This window comes from Manis pentadactyla, chromosome 16 (genome assembly GCF_030020395.1).
Source record: "Manis pentadactyla isolate mManPen7 chromosome 16, mManPen7.hap1, whole genome shotgun sequence".
NCBI lineage: Eukaryota > Metazoa > Chordata > Mammalia > Pholidota > Manidae > Manis > Manis pentadactyla.
The window spans coordinates 54139613-54162757 of NC_080034.1; the positions used below are offsets into that span (position 1 = coordinate 54139613).

The 23145-nt window shown below is 40.2% G+C and overlaps 1 protein-coding gene across 1 annotated transcript in view; it reads right to left on the reverse strand.

Moving 5' to 3' along the window:
* Positions 1–16147: 16147 nt before the first annotated feature.
* The window catches only part of LOC118930936 (bromodomain adjacent to zinc finger domain protein 2B-like), a 102471-nt gene continuing 95473 nt past the window's right edge, over positions 16148–23145 (reverse strand). The window contains exons 27-29 of the mRNA XM_057493935.1: positions 17050–17186; positions 16628–16777; positions 16148–16353 (exon numbers count right to left, since the gene is read on the reverse strand). Of these exons, the coding sequence (XP_057349918.1) occupies positions 16227–16353; positions 16628–16777; positions 17050–17186 (414 nt within the window). The 3' untranslated portion in view covers positions 16148–16226. The remainder of the gene's footprint in view (positions 16354–16627; positions 16778–17049; positions 17187–23145) is intronic.

The window sequence follows — 23145 nt, forward strand, 5'->3', positions numbered from 1 at the left end:
ATCAGTGGGAATGCCCCAAGGTGCTCCACTTCTTAAAACTCAGAAGGTAGAAAGTACAGGCAAAATTGTGTAAGCCTCCCACCCCAAGCCTAACTCAGACAAGAACTTGACTCAGGAATCATGTCCTGCAGTGATTATGATTTAACCCCAATTATAATAAGGGACACATGGGGAGTATTGACTCTGTCCCAGGCCTCTAAGCACAATACATCTAATAGTTCATTTAATCTTCACACACTGTTAAATAAGGACTCTATTCCCATTTTACAGATGAAGAAACTGATGTTCAGAATCTCGCCACATGGTAGCACTGAAGTCTGAAGTTAAGCAGTCGGGCCCTAAATGCAGAGCACACACAGTGATGCAGTGCACCATCTCCCTCAGCTTTCGGGCATCCTCTGTCCCAGGCGCTCAGCCCCTATGCAGACATGTGCATGCTGCATGGGCGTGCCCTAACATGCATGCGCAGGCAGCACACCTCAGCTGTTCAGGTCATGCTGACATTGATTTGATCAGTTACCATTGTCTCCCGCTGGCGGGCAGCATCCTCCCTTGGCAGGTGGCCACCAACTCTCAGGCCTGCTGGGGACGGACAGATACATTGCCACCTGATTACTGGATTCTGTCTTGTCCCTTCCCAGGTGGCTGGCTCCTTCCTCGCTATCTAAGTCCTGCTTGCTTCGGGGACCCATTCTGACTGGGCTCCCCGAGCAGGTCTCCCTAGGACTGCTCACCCTGATCCAGGTGACCCACACTGAGCACACTGCAACTAGTTTCAAATAAAACTCAGGCTCTTAGGTTAAATTTGTTTTTCTTAAAGAACATTTTTATTTTTATATGTAAACATATATAGAAACACATCAGGTGCACCCATACTGTGTTATTATAAACAAATATTCCAGCCAGCGCCCGCACTGCAGAAAGGACAGAGGCTCCACGTGTGATGGGAAGAAGCAACCAGGGGACGCAAGCTCTGAGCAGGGGCCCTGGGGGGGCTGGGTGTGGGTCACTGTGCTCCCACCGTGCGGGTCCCGCCCTGACCTCCAGGCGGGAGGCCTGACTGATCACAGAAGGTCTTATGCTGAGAAGATCCCCACACTTGGCTTGATGCTCTGCTGATGTCACCATCTTGATATTTTTTTAACAATATTTTTTGATAATTTTTGTACAAGGAATCCCTCACATTCATTGTGCACTGGGCCCAGAAAATTATGTATCTAGTCTTGGGTGGGCCTGTCTTCAGGGTAGAAGTGGCTCATTCTCCTGCCGTGTTGGCCCTTAGGGACCTATTCTCATGGTTTGACCTCCAAATGTTTCCAACTCCAGTCCTGACACAAACCAAAGCAGGACCTTCAGAGGGAGCGAGCCAGCCCTTCCATTTCCCTCTGCCTTGCCCCCAGGCCCCAGCAGCATCAGGTCCCAGAGGGGTTTCCACCTTACAAACGCTAGGGCTTCCATCATGGGCTGAGAATGGTCCTCTCCTCTGGGGGCTTTTAAATGCCCATGCACATCTCTTGCATTTTCATTGTGAAGTAGCATCTGTCTCATCTGCAGGTGAAGGCTGCAGGTGTTCAAGTAGAAACGGCCACCGTCGGGGCTGTTGTGGGCACATGGGGAGGCAATGACCTCTGATCTCAAGGTTCCTTTTGGTTACTTCTCTGTTGATAAAAGTAATCAAGAAGCCCATTGGTTAAGGTGTTCTTGTGCTTTGTTCACACAGTACCCTGAACAAAGGTCAGGGCTAAATCCTTCCCCTTTGGGCAGCACATTGGGAAACATCAGGACATTCCTTCACCTGCCTCTTGGCAGGCCATAGTTGTCAGGGGTACAGGTGATCATGAGCAAACCTGTCCAGGTGCCTGCATACGAGCCTCCCCCTGAAAATCTAAATCACTCTTCCTGTGTCCATGAAGGTCTAAAAACACAGTACTTATCTGAAAGGAGCTTTGGGCCACACGGCATGGTGGGGGGCTTCCAGCCACTCTACACTCCCTGCTGAGCTAGACAATGGTTCTGAGGTTGCCTCAGTGAGGACAAAGCCTGGATCAGCATAGCCCCTAGGGAGCAATTCTCTGTCACACTGAGGCCCCCTCCATTATCACAAGTGAGGATTTAATGAAGTGGCCAGCAGGCGTGAAACCCTGCCCTTAGCATCGCCTTTCAGCCACACAGTCATCAAGTAAGTCACTCTTTCATCCACCAAGTCATAGATCACTTATTTTTCACCTCATTCACCCAACATTTATGGATATCTTGTATATCTCAGACACTGTGCTGGGCAGGGATGGCAAAAGAAATGCCACCTGTGGTCCTACCCATATGCAGCTCACAGCCTGCTTGAAGAGACACACACAAAACAGCCAAATGAATTGAGGTCGGAGCTGTACAGTAACCTGGTCAGACTCGAGGAGGGAACCATCAGGGAAGGTGTCCCTGAAGAAGTGTGACTTAGGCTGGCTTTTAAGTGTGTACAAGTTTGAACCAGGCAGAGGAAGGTTTTCTGGGCAATGGAAATAATGGGAGGCTTGCAAACAGACTAAACAGCTCACATTTGGGGGCCACTGAGAACCAGTCAGCCTCTTCACAGTGTGGCGACGTACCTGCGAGACCTCCCAACTTGATTCTGAAACTACTAGACAGTTGGTGTGTGTCCTTGAGCAGCCAGAACAATGTAACAAACCTAGTGCTGTATGGTTTTCGGACTACAGCAGTTTGCAGGGAGGATGGGCTAGAGGAGATGGGTTGGGGTCAGAGGTCACCTGGAGATAAAGGTGCAGGCCAGGAGGTGGCCATGGAGAGAAGCAACGAAACTTGGCTAAAGACTGGGTTAGGGAGCCTGGAAGCAGGAGCACGCACAGTAAGTCTAAGGTTCCTAGCTTGGGCATTATTTTGGATTGAATTGTGTTCCCCTCAAATTCATATGATGATATTCTAGTGTCCAGTACCTCAGAATATGACCTTATTTGGGGATAGGGTCTTTACAGAAGACATCAAGTTAAAATGAACTCCTTAGGGTGGGCCGTAATCCAATATGACTGCTGTCCTAATAAAGGGAGATTTGGCGACAGGGAGAATCACACACGCACACGCGCACGCGCACACACACACACACACACACACACACACACGGAGAGCCTGGTCAAAATGAACCAGGGAGGAGGTGCACCAAAAATCGTCAGCAAACCGCAAGGAGCCTTCAGAATGACCAGCCCTGCCAACACCTTATCTCAGACCTCTGGCACCCATTCTGTGAGAGAATAAATTTCTTCTGTTGTGTTTTTTTTTTAAAGCAGAAAAAAAAACTGTATTCTGAAATTCTGAAATAACAAGAATTCATAGACAGGCTTCAAAAGCTTGTTTTATCCTTCAAAAGAACACCTGCAAAGATATAGTCAAACCAATGTGAGCATCAACACTCATAAGAGGGGGACCCTTGTGTTAAATTTCATGGAAATACCTGAGTTGTTACCTATACCTACACTCAGGTTTCATTTCTACATCAAGTAAGAGAAGTCAATAAGTTGCTCAGAAAGAAACACTCAGATTTATAAGATTACAGTGATTTGGGAGTTAGGTAAAACTGTTTAAAAGGAATGTTTTGCAAATGAGGAGTTGGCCAAACACACCAAAGAGGGTGCCTCAAATCTTTCCCCCTCTCACAGTCATCTGGCTCCCTCTAGAGGACCCCTTTGCCACACAAGAGTGATGGAGAACCTTTATGGTTTCACCCACGGTAGCTGACCTATCTTCCTCTCAACTTCCGCCCAGAACTGTGGGGAAAGGAAGCCCCAAATATGGTTTGTGGTTGAAATTCAGGAGAAACTCTTGGCTCAGACTTCATTCTCTTCAAAACATTCTTTTAACTGAATTGACATACAATAAATATTATATTGGTTTCAGATGTATAATATAGTAATTCAATTATATACATTATGAAATGCTTACTTACAGTAAGTATAGTTACCATGTGTCACCATACAAAGTTATGACTATATTCCCTATGCTGTACTTCCATTCCCATGGCTTACTTATTTTATAACTGAAATTTTGTCCCTCTGTCTCCTTCACCTATTTCACCCTACCCCCAACCATCTCCTCTACTGCAACCACCAGTTTTTTCTCTGTGTCTATGAGTCTTATTTCTGTTTTGTTTTGTTATATTTTGTTTTGTTGATTCCACATATAACTGAAATAATTTGGTATTCTCTTTCTCTGTCTGACTTATTTCACTTAGTGTAACACCTTCCAGGCCCGTCCATGTGGTCACAAATGGCAAGATTTCATTATTTTTTATGGCTGAGTAATGTTCCATTGTATATATGTACCACTTTTTTATTCATTCATCTGTTGACGGACACTTAGTTTGTTTCTATATTTTGGTTATTGTAAATAATGCTGCAAAAATAAACATATCTTTTTGAGTTTGTGAGGGTTTTTCCTATGGGTAAATGCCTAGAAGTGGAATTACTGAATTGTATCATATTTCTAATATTAGTTTTCTGTGGAACCGCCATATTGTTGTCAATAGTGGCTGCACCAGTTTATATTCCCACCAACATGGTAGGAGGGTTCCCTTTTCTCCACATCCTTGCCAATGCTGTTATCTCTTGTCTTTTTAATAATAGCCATTCTAACAGGTGTGAGGTGATATCTCATTGTGGTTTTGTCTTGCCTGTCCCTGATGATTAGTGATGGTAAGCATCTCTTCATTTATCTGTTGTCCATCTGCATGTCTTCTTTGGGAAAATATCTATTCAGATCTTCTGCCCATTTTTAGTCAAATTATTTGGGTTTTTTGATGTTGAGTTGTATGAGTTCTTTATACTTTTTGGATATTAGCCCCTTACCAGATATATCATTTTCAAAGTATATTCTCCCACTCAGTAGGTTGCCTCTTCATTTTGCAGCAAGTTTCCTTTGTTGTGCGTAACTTTTTAGTTTGATGTAGTGCTACTTGTTTATATTGTTTTTGTTTTGCTTGCCTAGGGAGACATATACAAAAAAAAATTGCTAAGGCCAATGTCCAAGAGTTTATTGTCTATGCTTTCTTTTAGGTATTTTACGGTTTCAGGCCCTCCATTTAGGTCTTTAATCCATTTCAACTTCATTTTTGTGTATGGTGTATAGAACAAGATAGAGAACCCAGAAATAAACCTGGGCTTATACAGTCAACTAATCTATGACAAAGGAGGCAAGAATATACAATGGGGAAAAGACAGTCTCTTCAATAAATGGTGTTGGGAAAACTGGTCAGCTACATGCAAAAGAATGAAAATGTCACCTCCTTTGTGAAGCCTTTCTAGATCTCCTCAAGTGGTTTATCACTTGCTCATGTATGTTGATGCATTATGGCATAAAATATGTAATAGTTCATGCATGCCTGTCTTTCCCTCTTAACCATGAAGTGCTTGAGTATGTATTTCTTTCTTTGTTCATTTTGTCTTCTTGGCACCTAGCCACAGGGCCAGACACATAGTAACTAAGTGTTTAATAAATAAATGCTTATTGACTTAATAAATGAAATGTTAGCTGATTCGTTCAGTCTCCTGCCTACCACATATTAAGGATTGACGCTTCCAACGCTAATATCCTGTGATCAGTGAACTTGCTTCTGATCTGTAATAATGAAGGTATTGGGAGATAATAAGCCTTTTGTAATAGAGATAGTTAAAGAGATTTAAGGCATTAAGTTTCCTGGAAAAAATAAAATTTTAACTGGATGGCCAAAATTTTAACTTTCATGGTGAAATATGTGTCCTTTTTCACAGATGAGCACAGGGCCCCACGGACAGGGAAGTTTTGATGAATGACTGAGGAAGCCCAGAGGGTCCCAGGGCTGCCAGAGGCAATGGGAAGAGTCTGGGGGCAAGGAGGCTCTCACTGAGTAGGTCTGATGGACTGAAAAGTTTCAGGCCCTCCACAGGAAATGACAAATGTGTGCTAAATGGAAATGATGCAGTATATGCTATGTGAGAAGCAGAGTATAAGGGACTTCAGGCCCCAGCAGCAGGTGGCTGGCTCAGAATCACACAGGGCGTCAGAGCCCCAGTCTTTGAATCATGCCCTCAGACTCAGCAGCACCAACGTGAGATCCTTCTTCCTGCTGCAATGACCAGCCCTTTGAATGTGTCCAGAAGTTCTGTCTGAAGCTTGAGGCCATAGGTCAGAGGGCAGCAGCTCTATCAGCAGCCACTAGGCAGGCAAATTGGTAAGAGTCAGCAGAAACCAAGGTGGCTGACCTGCAGGGCTCTCAGACTGCGGGACCAGATCAAGATGGATATTTTTGGATTGGCTATGACTATTGGGTCTAGGATTTGGGTTCAGGTCCAAGCAGTGTTCATAAGTGAGCCGGGTATGAGTCCCAGCTCTTCCACTTATTAGCTGGCTGATGTCAACAGCAATGGACTCTTGCTCACATTGCTTTTCTCTTCTTTGAAATGTAGCAGCTTAGTGGCTCTGGCCTCTGGCCTTCAGTATGACTGCTTGTTCTTATTCAAGCACTGCTGCTCAGCAGCAGGTTGACTGTGGACAGGCCAGTCACCACTTTGTTGGTGAATCTTCTCAAATGTAAAATGGGATGACAGTATGTGCTTACAGAATCCGTGGGATGGTGAAGAGCAAGTTAATACAAGAGCCTACACATAGTAACTCCTCAATAAATGTTAGCCATTTCTTGCAATTATTATTGGCCTTACTTTGGGGTTAATGATGCACAGAGTTGTGCCTAAGGTCCACTGTATGTGAAAGCACTTTGTAACCTAGAAAATGGAGGGTATGGGCACTGAAATGTGATAAATTTGGAAAATCACCTAGAAGAGGTCCTGGCACCAATCATGGTGTTTTTAACTGTTAGTGAGCAATAGGAGATATGATTGCAAAGTGCCAGTCTAGCCTTCAAACCACCTATTTGGGTTTGATTCATTCTCAGAACTTGCTCCTTATACACCTCTGCTCCTTCAATCCATCAGTCAATGAATGTTCATTGAAGCTGACCCTGTGCTGTGCTTTCTTTGGTGCTGGGAAAACAGTGGCAAAAAGGGCAGACATAATTCTTATCCCCTTATATCTATAGTCTGGTGGGAAAGATAAATATTAAATAAATAATTACAAATTGGTTTTGCAATAATGTTAAAGTCTGAGATTGGATTTCAGCCTACTTATAAGCTAAGTCAGCCTGTTCCTGTGTCGTGAATGCAGGCAGAAGACATGAGAAAACTAGGTCAGAGACACAGGACTACTACCCGCAGGCACATTCACCAGCCAGTGCTTCTCAGCCCAGTCCCCACTCAGGTGATGCCGTGGACTCAGAGGGACGCTCAGCATCACAGCTGAGGAACACAGAGCTTAAGTAATCCACTGCCTTTATAATAAGCAATAAGCAAGTCTATTCTTTGTCTGGGGAGCAATATTACCTCATCTCTCAAGGTTGACAGCTGCACCAACCCAGACCAACAGGGCTGGAATTCCCAAAAAGATATGTAAGGAGTCAAAAGGCCCAAAGAGGACAATCTCTTCCAATAAAGACAAAAAAGATAAAAGACACAGTCCTGTCACTTTAATGCATTATTTTCCATTTTTGGTTTTATCCTTACAGAATCTATCTTTGTACCTAAATATTTTTCGGAGTTATAACCATGGTATATATGCTACTGAATGTTGTGCTGTATTCATTTAACTTTATGTCACAAACAGTTCCCATGTTTCTGCAGTTTCCATAATTATCCTTCACACTTCACTGTGTTATTAGACCAAAGTGGTTGGGCATTTATGTTGTTTCCATTTTTGTTCTTGGCTTGTCTTTTTAAAAAACCAAGGTTAAGCCCTCAGCACAGTAAGGAAAACACTTTGGATATGGGCAGAGAAGACTCCAAGGCTGTGTTTTCTTTCTAGGTCTTCACTTGCCCTTCTTCTGCCTCCCATTTTGCCACCACATTTGGCATCTTCATCCCAAGCGGACAAGAACGTCCAGAGCTGTCAGATTCTTTCTGCTCAAAGAAAGTACCTGGGTCACAGAATCCCATTGTAGCAGTAAGTTTAAATGTTGTCCTACATCTATGTAGAGGGCTTCATTCCAGAAGACAATGCCAAGGGCAGGCAATCATAAAGCCAAAGAAGAAATCCATTAACATTGTGCTTAGAGACCTAGGTTGGAGACTTTAGGGACATAGGAGCTGCCCCTGGGTCCTAAGTGATATGTCCATGCCATGGTGGCCCTGGGGTTTGTTGAGATCTTGCAGTGAGATTCTTCATCAATTTATCCATCTAAAATCTACAGTTCCTACCAACACATCTGTATATTGTTCTCTCTTAAATAATTGTCTGTTTTATTAAGAGTGATATTGTTTCAGTGTTCCAGCAGAAAACAGATGATTGGTGTATTCTGAAATTAGGAATTTGAACAGGGTTTAACAAAGGGGTGTATTTATAAAAGTGTGGACAGGGAATAAGGAAACCACAAAATCAAGTGAAGTTTACTCCTGCCCTTGTGAGGGGATCTCTTACCACTCCTAAGCATACTGAGAGCCCAGAACCTAGAAAAGGCCACGCAGAGGAGTGTGGGCTGGGATGTGGCTGCCCCCAGTAGAGCTGGGCCTGAAGGAAGGCTGCCCTCCTCCCTGGGCCCATGTGTGGTCCACTCTGACTGGCCCCCTGGGTCACCAGGCAGGTGGAGAATAGGTCTAGAGGGGCAAAAGGAAGAACTCTGGGACAAATTCTTAAGACAATTGTAAGTTTCTCAAAGGGCACAGACCATTTTCTAAGTCCCTAGCTTGGTAGAGTTAGACAAGAATATAGAAATATTTCTCATCTGTAAATGGGGAGCATAATAGTATGACAGTAATGAGGCCGCAGCCACTGCAGGAGGGCCAGCCTGAAAAACAGTATACTAGAAGAGGTTTACACTGATGAACAGGGTTCAAAGGTGTGTGGGTGATTAGGGGCCACTCTCCCTAATTCCTTCCTAGGGGCAGAGCCTTCATTCTAGCAGCTGCCACCTCAGGAGAGCTGCCTCGGGAAGGTAGCAGGGGGTATAGGAAGCAGCCCACCCTAGCCAGTCTGCCCCAGGTACCTTTCACCAGTTCCTCTTAGTTTGCTGTTCTTGGCAACACCTTTGTCTCCACTCTGTTGTAATTGCCCAAGAGGAGGCCCCTACTACCCCAAAATTCGCTCAGCACCTGTGTGGGTAAACTTGCAACATTTCCAGAATATCTCGCCTGGCCTTTAGTACATCTGCATATCAATAAGGCATCCAGAGGTGGAAAGAAGTATGGCTTTAGTGCACTTGCATCATTCCTCAGGGGTGGAGAGAAGTTCCTCTCCATATCAATGGGTAATTACCTGGGTGAGGAGGGCTTATCTGTACCCAAGGGGTGCGGAGAGGGCCGGTTTTGCTTCTCCTGAAGCACGAGAGAGAGAAGGCCCCAGACTGCAGTTTGTAAGCAATAAACGGGTTTTAAACTTTATTTCTCCCTTTGACTGATTTCAGTTTTCAGAGGTATTCTGCCCCAGGATTTCCTTTCTCTGGACTTACAACCTGTTTGCCCAACCCACTCTCCGTCTGGGGGCCTCCTGGGGAGGAACAGAAACAAACAAAGGGCACCTTCTCCCTCGTGGAGCACCACTGCCCCCTCCCACTTGCTGCTCTTCTTTAACTGATCCTTCAGACTCCTGTGCTGAGCATCTGGGCTGCAGGCAGCCCCCTCTGGAGGCAGAGAGTTGGGTCTCCAAAGAAAGCCTGGTGGTTGATGAGCAAGGCTGGTTCCTCCTGTCCTGTAGGTGCCTGAAGTCCGGGGAAAGGAAATCTTGGGGCAAAATACCTCTAAAAATTGAACTCAGCCAAAAGGGGAAATGAAGTTTAAAATCTGTTTATTGCCTACAAACTGCAGTCTGGGGCCTTCTCTTTCCTGCTCCAGCAGAAGCAAACCGGCCCTCCCCTCACCTCTCAGGTATAGATAAGCCCTCCAGTTACCCAGGTAGTCATACATTGATATGAAGATGAACTTCTCTTCACCCCTGAGGAATGATGCAAATGCACTAAAGCCATGCTTCTTTCCACCTCTGAATACCTATTGATATGCAGATGTACTAAAGCCAGGTGAGATATTCTGGAAATACTACAATTTTACTCACAGTGCCCCAGTCCTGTGCCTGTGCATCTAGGAACGTAGAAGCAGGAGTGTGGGTAGGAAGGAGTTGGTAAGGCCTGAGGTGGGAGGGAGAGAAGGAACCAGAGCCCTAGGTTAATGGATTGACCCACATCATGTTTGCTTTATGCATGTTTCTAGAATCAGGAGGCTGAGATATACAGGATTGTAATTTTCTCTAAATCCAATTTCAGTGGTGCCAGTGACAACAGGCATATAGGGATGGGGAGAAACAAGGACTCTTAAGTCACCATCATCCAGAAGTAAGGCCAAGGCCCCTTGTTGGTGCCATGCAGCCTTGGGCTGGTGCTTTCTGACCCTTGTAAGTGGATGCAGTTTTAGATATCCTCTCTCCAGCCCTCCAGCAAGGCCATTTGTCCATTCAGTGAAGCAAACCTTGTTACTTGCCAAGCTTTTTAAAAATGGCCCTTTAAAAAAAAACAAAAACATTACGAAGGTGTGATTGATACACAAAAAGCTGTACATATTTCATGTGTACAGCCTGATGAGTTGTAAATCTACATCCATGACCATCACCACAGTCTATGCCATAATGTATCCATCACTCCAAGTTTCCTCTCCACTCTCCTTTTTATTACCGCTGAGGAAATGTTACCTGATATTTAGCTGAATAATCAAAAACTGTCTAATGTAATGTTCACATCCAAATAAAATTCTCTATGTCGTTAAGTGGATTAAGAAAATTACAAGCATCAGATATCTTGAACTTAGCCTTGAAAGTTAAAATGAGACTTGATGTCAATAGCAGGGGCCTCTGAGGAAGCTATTGCTTTTGAGATTGTTAAGTACTTAATAACCGTTAGCCTTCACTTAGAAAGACAAGAGAGATTTAGCAAACACGTACATATCTTGGTACTAAGTATTTTAAATTGAATCTATACTTATTTTGTATGTTTTCATTTTTTAAAATGTGTTTATAAGTCTGTTTGGTTAGGACAGAAATTTCTAGGTAATATTGAAAGGTTTGGGTTTTCTTATTGTGTCCACCTCAAGACATGGATGTTTATCATAGGAAATGGTATTTGTTAGATTGCTTGTGGTAGAAAATTATGATGTGCAGGTCAAGCTGTAATCTGTTTGCCACAGAGGTTTGGTCTAATTCCCTAATCATGTAATGACTTGCCTGCTGATTATCACCTTGCTGATCTCTAATGTGTTAGCTTAAATACCAAAAGACTATATTGACCATTTGTAAGTCTGGGGAAGGGAAATCCCAGGGCAAAATACCCCTAAAAACCAAAATCAGTGGAGAAATAAAGTTTAAAACCCGTTTATTGCTCACAAACTGCAGTCCCAGGCCGTCTTCTCTGCTCAGGCAGCCACAACATCCCCCTTACCTTTCACCTCTCAGGTACAGATAAGCCCTCTGTTACCCAGGTAATCACCCACTGATACGGAGATGAACTTCTCCACCCCTGAGGAAAGATGCAAATGCACTAAAGCCATACTTCTTTCCACCTCTGAATGCCTATTGATATGCAGATATACTAAAGCCAGGCGAGATATTCTGGAAATGTTACAGCCTCAACACCCGAAGAGCAAATAACCCAATTAAAAAATGGGCAGAGGATATGCAGAGACAACTCTCCAAAGAAGAAATTCAGATGGCCAACAGGCACATGGGAAGATGCTCCACATCACTAATCATCAGGAGCATGCAAATCCAAACCACAATGAGATACCACCTGACCCTTGTACACTGTGGGTGGGAATGTAAATTGGTGTAGCCACTAAGGAAAACAATATGGAAGTCCCTAAAAAACTTAAAAAAAGAAAATCCAAAATACCAATTCAAAGAGATATGCACCCCCATGTTCACTGCAGCATTATTCACAATAGCCAAGATAAGGAAGCCACCTAATTATCCATCAGTAGATAATTGGATAAAGAAGATAAATTTACACAAAGGAGGATTACTCACCAATAGAAACGAATGGAACCTTGCCATTTGTGACAACATGGGTGGACCTGAAGGGTAATATGGTAAGTGAAATAAATCAGACACAGACAAATACCATATTTCACTTGTATGTGGAAACTAAAAAAACAATACAAAGTAAAACAAAACAGACTCATAGATAAGGAACAAACTGTTGATTACCAGTGCAGGGAGCAGTGGGTAGTAGGTGAAACAGGTGACAGGGATTAAGAGGTAACTATAGTGTGAAGGTAACTTTTATATGCACTGGGAAACCAAAAAATCCATTTCACTTTCTTGCTTGAGATGCTTTATTGTGGTGTGGAACTGAACCGGCATTGTCTCTGAGATATGAGTGTCATTGGATACTGCATGCCAATTATACTAAAAAACAGAAAATAAACCTTGGGAGGAGCTTTTCTGGGTTGTGGGGCTTAGGATCTCTCAGCAAGTTGCAGTCCAGATGTTGTCTTGGGCTCCAGTTATCTGAACGAACGCTTGACTTGGGCTGAAGGATCCACTTCTAAAATGCCACAATCACATGGCTTCCAAGTTGGTGCAGTTCTTGGTTGTCCGTAGTTGGTTTTACTGAGAGCCAAGTGATCCAAGAGAACAAGGTAGAGGCAACAGCATATTTTATAACCTAGTCTGGGAATTTACCTGCCATCACTCTGCCATATTATGCTGGTCATCCGGGCTAACCGTGACACAGTGTGGAAAAGGATTACACCAGGGCATGAATACCAGAAGGTGAGAATCATTTGGGACCATTTTGGAAACTGGCTTCTACCCATGAGTCTGCATATGACACGTATGACAAGTCATTGCAGTGACAAGGAGCTGCAGGCAACTCAAGTTTGCATTCCTAGAGAAATCTGGATGTTACTTACTTGTGATATATCCCTGTGATGGAGTACCTTGCAGCATCAAAGTCATTAACTAGATTTATATATTTTATTCAACTTGAAACAAAAACAGAATGAGGTTTATAGTATAATGCAACTGATAAGTCTAAAAACATTGCATGTACATATATTCTTCACACTATTTTTTTTTTAATTTTAAGGTTATTGATATACTCATAAAGGTTTCAAATGAAAACACAATGTGGTTACTACAGTCACTCATATCAAGTCCCCACCCATACCCCAATGCAGTCACTGTCCATTAGGGTAGTAAGACGCCACAGATTCACTATATGCCTTCTGTGCTACACTATTTTCCCCGTGACCCCCCATACCATGTGTACTAAACATAATACCCCCTCTATCCCCCTTCTCCCTCTCTCCCCCCACCCCTCCCCCCTCTGGTAACCACTAGTTCCTTCTTGGAGTCTGCTGGTCTTTTGTTCCTTCAGTTTTGTTTCATTGTTATACTCCACAAATGAGGGAAATGATTTGGCACTGACACTACATTTTTTTTTTTTTTGAGAGGGCATCTCTCATTTATTGATCAAATGGTTGTTAACAATAAAATTCTGTATAGGGGACTCAATGCACAATCATTAATCAAACCCAAGCCTAATTCTCAACAGTCTCCAATCTTCTGAAGCATAATGAACAAGTTCTTACATGGTGAACAAGTTCTTACATAGTGAATAAGTTCTTACATGGTGAACAGTGTGCAAGGGCACTCATATCACAGAAACTTTCAGTTTTGATCACGCATCATGAACTATAAACAATCAAGTCAGATATGATTATTTGTTTGATTTTTATACTTGATTTATATGTGAATCCCACATTTCTCCCTTATTCTTTTTTTAATAAAATGCTGAAGTGGTAGGTAGATGCAAGATAAAGGTAGAAAAGATAGTTTAGTGCTGTAAGAGGGCAAATGTAGATGATCAGGTCTGTGCCTATAGACTAAGTATTAATCCAAGCTAGACAAGGGCAACAAAACATCCACAGATGCAGATTTCTCTCAAAATGGGGGGTGAGGTTCTAAGCCTCACCTCTGTTGATCCCCAATTTCTCACCTGATGGCCCCCCTGTGACTGTGCCTGTCTTAGGTTGTTCCTCCCTTGAGGAATCTTACCTGTCTCTGGCTAACCAGTCATCTTCCGGGGCCATACAGGGAAATGTAAAGTTGGTAAGTGAGAGAGAAGCAATATTCTTTGAAAAGGTTAGCTTTTTACTTCTTTACAGATTTATGCCCTGTGGCTTCTATGCCCAGCATTTGACACTACCTATTTTTAAAGATACATGTTGCTAAATAAATATATAAAAGGTTGACTGGAAAGACATTAAAGCTATCTATATATGGGGGAAGGAAACTGAAGAGCTCAAGGAAATTAGAGGAATTACCTCAATTTTATATAGTTGAAGTTTAAAAAAAAAATGTTTTTTAAGACAGATGCACCCCTATGTTTATTGCAGCACTATTTACAATAGCCAAGAAATGGAAGCAACCTAAACGTCCATCAGTAGATGAATGGATAAAGATGATGTGGTACATATACACAATGGAGTATTATTCAGCCATAAGAAGAAAACAAATCCTACCATTTGCAACAACATGGATGGAGCTAGAGGGTATTATGCTCAGTGAAATAAGCCAGGCAGAGGAAGACAAGAACCAGATGATTTCACTCATATGTGGAGTATAAGAACAAAGAAAAACTGAAGGAACAAAACAACAGCAAGAGAATCACAGAACCCACGAACAGTCTGACAGAAACCAAAGGGAAAGGGACTGGGGAGGATGGGTGGGGAAACAGAAAGGGGGCCTTACAATTAGCATGTGTAGTGGGGGGGCTAGGGGAGGGCTGTACAACAAAGAAGACAAGTAGTGATTTTACAGCATCTTACTATGCTGATGGACAGTGACTGTGAAGGGGTGTGTGTGTGGGGACTTGGTGAAGGGGGAGCCTAGTGAACATAATGTTCTTCATGTAACTGTAGATAAGTGAAACCAAAAAAAAAAGTCTTTTTTTAAAGGTAGAGTTATAAAACGGCCCAAGCAAGCCTAAGAGATCTTATTGAAGTGAAATTCCTAGTAGATAAGGCTCTACTAGTTTCCCTGTGTTGTATGACAGTCATATTTCTCTGGAAGGAAAATTTTGATTCTCTTAGAATACCTCCCTTAACTTCTAGTTGTAATTAAATTATTTTAACAACACAAACTTCTTTCATTTCTTAAATGGAAATACTTAAGATATAAATAACGTTGAAAGAAGCCCACAAATAAAACTTACAATAAGGAGTAAATGATTGATATCAGATTTCCTTGTTGAGGATGTGTTTAATGAGAGGCTAAATGAATAGGATTTTAAATTTTTTGAAAAGGTATTGGGGGTGGAAGAAATGGAAAAAAGGAGCACAGAGGGGGTGCATAAGGTACCAAAGGCAGATTGGATTCCCTCATTTTAAAATTAGTGCTTTTAACAAATTTCATTTTGAGGTTGAAACAAGGAAAAGAGATCACTGTGCATTTATGATAACTTAATTCTTCTGAGTTCAAGATATCCCCATACCCATGGATAAATTTCACTTGATTTTCACTATGGTTAACAACTAAATAAACATTACTTTATTCTCTACATATTATTTCAAATTGATGATACCCTGGGTTTAACAGTAGAGCACTCATTGGTTATCATTCATTGATTACCACTTGAATGGCAATCGAAATATAAACTTGAGGGTAGGCCCGGGTTCTATAATCTGCAGAGCAATCAGGACTAAAATGATGGTGGTTACGGTGAAGGCCTCGTGCATCCGAATGAAAGTATGCTGTGGATACCTGTAACTGGGTGGCAGCAGAGGCTTAGGAGGACTTTGGTTATTTGAGGAGAACCGTGCCAGGGGCTTGAGGATACACTCAACCTAGGGCACCTCGAGTGCAAGTCAGTCACAGAACAAATGATACCCACAGGTACAGTGACAATGATTACTGGGCCAACTGCCATTTTCATACCATGCCCACTACTTCCTGCCCAGCTGCTCCTGCTGAGTATGTACCACCAGTGATGAAAACACCAGCCCAAAGTAGCCAATGTGCACACCAAGCTTTCCTTTTTTCAGGGATGTTGTATTTGTTTAAAAGAAAATGATCATTCTTGAAAGACTGTTCCGTGTGTGTGTTTAACCACTTTATTTCTTGTTGATGAGACCCCCAGATACCACACGTTATTATAAAGCTGCTTACGCACTTTGAATAACAACGTGTCTTCCATCCCTGAGGCGGAAACGCAGACGACTCCGTGTGCTGCGCTCCGGCAGTTCTACAAAAGGCCGTGCATCTTCATGACTGTCCATTTCAGTAAGGGTACTAGAGAAAGTAATGTTTGAAATCAATATCCATGCTTTAGTTATCTACCTTTAGTAAAAGTTTAGCTTTCATTCTCTTCCAAGTAAAGACAATGCAAATTAATTCATAAAAACACATGAAAGAATACATTTACTTATAGTACACAGTTGACATTACATAGGAAAATTCCTATTTACACAAACGGTCATAAAGTCACTTTTAGTATGGTGGAAGGTTTCTAAACAAATACAATGGTATGTTATGAATATATAGGACAGGGGAACAAAAATTATACCTGGAAAGAGTCAGGTCGGAGTGGTCTTGCTTCATTTTCTTTACAGAATTAAAGCTTTCCTGGTTTGGTAAGTTACTGAAGGTGTTTTCCTCTATTTTTCTTTTTTTCATGTCTTTATTGAGACGAGTTTGCATTTTAGTAGGGCTTGTACTAGAGAAAATAATGTTTGAAATCAATATCCATGCTTTAGAGTTATCTACCTTTAGTAAAAGTTTAGCTTTCATTCTCTTCCAAGTAAAGACAATGCAAATTAATTCATAAAAAAAGATGAAAGGATATGTTTACTTATAGTACAGAGTTTACATTACATAGGAAAGTTCCTATTTACACAGTCAAAAAGTCACCTTTAATATGGTGGACGGTCTTTAAACAAATACAATGGGGTGTTATGAATATATAGGACAGGGGAACAGAAATAATACCTGCCAAGAGTCAGGTCAGAGTTGTCCTGTTTCAGTTTCTTTCCACGAGTACAGCTTTCCTGTTTTACTCCAGTACCGCAGGTGTTTTCCTCTATTTTCCTTTTTCTGTCTTTGCGGCCCCTTTTCAGTGAACTTGCCTTTAATTTAAAAAATAATATATGAGGTATAAGAAAATAACTGTCTATAGACCTTCTATTATTTTAAATGATGAAACTCTGACAGAATAAACAAAAAGAATACTCTTTCTCACCCAAAAAGTTGATAGTTTTATTATTTTCAAGAGAGATCTATGAATTTGATCTCCGATAATACTAGGCTAAAATCTAATGATGCATGAAAACTCTAAAGAATTTTTAAAACTCGAATATGTTGATCTCATGGCACCATGTTTGGTGCTACAGAACTTAGCAGTTTTCCTTTAGACTTTGAACGAATCAAAGATACTATTCTTTTGAATGAACTGAATGTCACTAATGGAATGAATTTAAAGACTATCCTTTAGAGCACAATATAATTAAGAATAAAAGGTGAATATACATAGAAATATAGAGATTACTAATAAGAAAGTTGAGGAGGTTATTAAAAAGGTAGCCGAAACATGAAAGAAGGCTCATGAAGTGTCAAACAGGAAAAAAAGTCTTTTATAAATGGTCAAATCTTCCGGAAACTGTTATTTTTTTGAAAAAAGCATTTGCTGTTAAGAAGAGAGTTCCAGAAACTTGTGGTTCCCAGGTGTGAACAAAGCAGTGTTATTAAAGATGAGGAGAAAAAAAAAAAAGATGTGTTTTTGGGGAAAACAATAAAGAAATAGCATAAAATAGATCATATTTGGAATTAAAGTGTATGAATGCCAGCTATGCTCTGTCAGTAATTAGCTATAGAACTTTGTAAAAAAATATCTGTGAGGCTCTGTTTGCTTATCTGTAGAAGAAGATAAGTCACACAGTTGGTAAGGTCATTCTAGCTCTGAAAGTATATGGAAAAAAACAAACGAACCCCAATGTGGCCCTTATGCAATCTAACAATTTGTAGACAGCACATCAAGGTAACAATGAGAACCCACCCTCCTCCCAACATCCCCCAACTCAGAAATTGGGAAATAAGCATCTATTTTGAGAATTAAAGTTACAATGAATATAATAGATCAAAGAAGAGAAATATGCAAGGTCACTGGTAATATATGGTTTGTGTTTTGATTCTCTACAATAGCGTTTATCCTCTTTTAGGAAATTATTTACTCCTTACTCAGACTGTTAAGAAATCTTGAAAAAAAAATCTTAGAATGTGGAGTTAGATATTCAGTCTAGCCCTAATTATATGTTGCCTATATTCTTGAACTGAACTTGGCGGAAAACATTTCTTTAGAGTATTTCGTATCAATTTCCTCGAGGATTTCATGATTCTTTTAGCAACATTTTTTAAAAACTGCTTTTAAGCAATTACAATTATTTGGTTCTCTATTGGGATGTTAAACGCATAATTAAGGAGTTGTTTTAATGGATTTAAAATAAGGCAAACTATAAATCTAACACCTTTCCCATATCATATCAAAGAATCACTACCTCTTGTCACTGATTGAAATAATTAAAATGTTTTACTAAGTCTCTTCTCCATTTAGTTTATTAATTTTTACTCAATAAAATCGGATGGAGTTTTCATATTATACTGAGCTTTTAGAACCCCCAAATCATAAAACAAAAGAGAAAGGAGAATGCTGAATATATAATGAGGAAAAAGTCCATTTAATTAAGATTAAGTTAGACTGAATAGTTGTCTTACAAAAAAAGAACATTTCATGAATAATGGGCTAAAGCTTCTAGTTCCTATTTGAACTAAGATGTTACTTGAGATCATTTTCTAACAATACTCACAGTAAGAAAACATGAAATTTAAACCACAGAATCCAAAGACTTTTGTTACAAAATGGTAATAAAATCTATTTTTGTTTCTTTAATTATTGATGCTTGTCAGACAACTTCATTAGATTGTGCACATAGATACACTTTTAAAAACAAGCTTTTATTCAGTTACCTGATTACTTTATTAGACAGAGATATTTCCCTTGCACCCTTTCTACCTTGTCAGAATGCACAGAGGACCTTCAGTATGTCTTAAGCAGGACCTATCAGATTGTACATACAATCGCGTATTTGTTTTTGTACATTTATGTATCAGAAGTTGTAAAGCGGTGGCTCACAGACGGTAAACAGCCCACAGCATGTGTTGTTACTATGTTTGGCTCATGCTTGTAAAAATTCTGAATTTGTTGCCAACATTTAACATTTGTGAGGACATGCATAAAGATCCATAATCTTGAAATATTGGTAGATCCTAGAACACTGGACCTACATGTCTACATGACAATTGGCAGGAGTTGAGTGATGACTGACACTTAAATGGGGGCATGACTTCCCTGTTTGCCATAGTCTCAACTCTTCTGTGTTATTTGTGTGGCTTTCATAGGCATTGGACTTTGAAACTTCTTGTGTGTGTGTCTCTGTGAGTGTGTATAAATACGTATACATACACACACAAGGCTTTTTGATTCTATGTATATATCTTGGCATTAATATGCACATACACACAGGATAAAAATACTTAATCACAATAATGTGTATAGAAATAGCCATTGGAGTACAAGGTATACAGCATAAAAATTTGTAAATAACCATGAATTAACTAGGAAGATATTTCTAAAATTTAACTTTAAAAATCCTTATAAATCAAAATAGAATGTTTATTTTTTATTGCTACAAGAAATGTAACATCTAATTCACTACATTTAAAAAACTAAGAAGAGGAGAGAGGCTCAGAAAGCTGTATTTACATAGAAGGGCTTGAATGAGGTTATATTTACATCTCCTGGTCTATACCCTGAATGAGAGATAGCCAGAATACTATTTAACCAAATTTATCGAAACAGAAATCTCCTATAGCCTACCAGATGATACCCCAGGACTTAAAACCCTAATTTGTTAGTAATTCATAAAGTATTAGAGAAACTTTCTATAGCTTGACTATGACTAAACTAAAAGATAATTCATGTACAACCAATAAAGGTTATTATTAAACTATAGTTGACTATATATGACAAAGATGATCAAGTAATAAGAAAGCAACTTAGTAAATATGATGCCATGTGAGACCCTCTGCTATTTTGTAAAACAGTCTGAAATACCATACACATTAATATAAACGTGTCACAGAACTTTAAATTCATAAAAACATTTACACTCGTGACCTTATTTTATCTTTACAAATCCTCGCCAGGCAGATAATATCCCACTTTACAGATGATAACCCTGAAGCTAAGAAAGCACTCCAATGCTTATCGATCAAGAAGGTAAGAAAACCAGCACAGGAAACTGAAAAGGAGCAAAGGCAGAAAGAAAACCAAGTATGGTACTAGAAGCCAAGTGAAAACAGGGTTTCAAGGAGGGTGTGCTCTGGAACTGATGGGTGGGTCAGGTGAGGCCTAAGCACTGATCCCCAGACTGACGAATGGCCACGATAGGAGCACTTTCAGAGAAGCTGTGAAGGTGAGAATCTGACTAGAAAGAGTCCCAGAGCGACTTGGAGAAGAGAAATCAGAGAGAATCAGAACAAAGCTGTCCAGCAGGAGTTATTCTGTAAAGGAAAGGAGAGAAATGCGGGAAGTGGATGCAGGAGAAGTGAAGCTAAGGAGAAGAACCCAGGGGAGGAGGAGATGCTGATGCAGGTGAAGAGAACAAGGGGGTGGGATCTGAGGCACAAGATGGGAACAGGCTTAGGGAGGGGCACTGAGCATGGCACCGAGAGAGGGGTTCTTGTATGAACGCAGTCTGATAATAAGCATATGCATTTTAAGTCTCTTGCCAGTCACATTTAAATTAGAACTGTGAAGGCTCATACCTATTGGTTAAAGCAATATGATAATATAGCAAAAAATGAGTTGGCCGAATTATAAAGTAAGGAGTAAGAAGTGTAAGGGGCAGCATGAACTGAGGGCCAGACTCTTTACTAGATGTTCCCTCCGTCAGGCACTCTTCTCCATGTTTACTCGCCTGACCTCATCAGTACGAGCAACTACCTTTCCATAAACTCAGTCCCAAACATCCACCTGCCCATTGCCTCTTTTTCTTTCCAGACCATTTCCTTTAGCACTTGAAACTACTGTGCTAAGGGAAGGCAGATACAAAAGGCAAACTATTTTATGATTCAGTTTATATATAATGACCAGCAGAGGTAAATCCGTGGAGATAGAAGGTAGATTAGTGGTTGCCAAAGGCTGAGGGAGAAGGGGGAGAGTGACAACTAATGGGTACAAGGATACTTTTTTACGGTCATGAAAATGTTCTGGAGTTTAATAGTGGTGATCATTATATAACTGAATATATAAAAAACCACTGAATTGCACACCTAAAAAGTGAATTTTATGTGAATTCTATCTCAAAAAAATCCTCACAAAACTCTAACTCTATTTTGATCTGGCCATTAAAAGGTTCCGTTTCCGATCCCTCTTACGCGTGACAAGGGCCGTCATATGTACTGCCATAGACCTAAGATTACAGCTATACCAGATGGATACTGCCAGTGTCCTGTATATCTGTATATCCTGGTATAGCTGTAATCTTAGGTCTATGGCAGTACGTATGACAGCCCTTGTCACAGACATCACAAAGGAGGAGCAGTTCTTCATTATCGCCCTTTCAACAGATCTGGCAGTACTATGAAACATGAAAAATCATTTAAAATTAATACTATTATGAAGAACAGTTATTGGGATATTAAACATACCATAATTCCTAATTCATATTAGTAATGAACATTCTGCTTGCTAACAAATATACAGTAGCCATACACATCTATGTATCTCTTGTTACACAGATAGGGACCACATGACGGGGTGAGCAGTTTAGTTGGGGTAAATGCACATTTCAGGTACACTGCAAAGAACAAAGCTAGAGGCTGAATGCCTGTACACACTTTCGAAGCATGTACACATTAACATATGAAATAATTAACAGACATTAGAGCCCATAAAGCGATGAATGGCTTTAATACAGGGTGTGTAAATTTTTTAATATATTTCATTTTTTCCTTATCTTAGCATCCTCATGATCTCCTGAGAAAGAAATAAGAGTTAGAGTAATTTTCAAGATCAAAATTAGGAAACTTGTATTAGTATCAGAACTGTGTGTAATAAAAGGATATTCCTATATTTTGACTAAAATTGTCCACCCATTTGTGATTGATTAAAAAAATCAAACATGTCCAACCCAGGAAACTTGGGGAAATCAACCCATATCAAACAGATGACACAAATGCAGAAAATGGACCCTACAAAATGATTTCTAAGGGAAAAAAACATATAAAAATTAAACCAAATAATTTAAGAAGTCATAGATTTTCTAGAACTAAAAATAAAATTTCTCTCTTGAGAAATTTCTAATACCATTAAGAACTTTAAAATCTGTAAAGACAATGCTTTCTCCCATGCATACATATTCTGTATAACAAGTTTCACAAAGGGAAAGGAGGGAAGTTGGACAGTAAAAACTTTCAAGATGCCTTTAAAAAATGGTAAATAGTAACATCATATATTTTGACACTTCGTTTATACTCCCAGTCACAGTAGAGAATGTTCTGCAACCAGTATTTTCAAATAATGAAAAGACTTAAACTATAAGTTATTTATACGAATTGAAAGTTATGGATTCATATATTCTTATAAGCAAAATAGCTTAACTATTCAAACTTAACTTCAATACACTAAGTCTTAATCCACAAAAGTCTAAATAGTCTTATATAACACAGTATGTACACTAATGATAGCTTAAGAATCTTATCAAAATGGCAAATAGAAAACTATACAATTTAGTAAATACCTATCAACTATATGAGTACATATGTCATACTAAAATTGGCATGTGTACTAAGAGCAAAAGCTGCAGTTTAATGTTCTAACAGTTTTATTTTATGACCCTTCCTAATACCATACCACTAAATATGGTATTATTTCTCCAAAACTGAGTTACATCATTACACGTTCTATTGTAAAAATAGTCGCTGCAAAACATTTGGAAGGTTATACTTCAACCCCTCTAACAACAAATT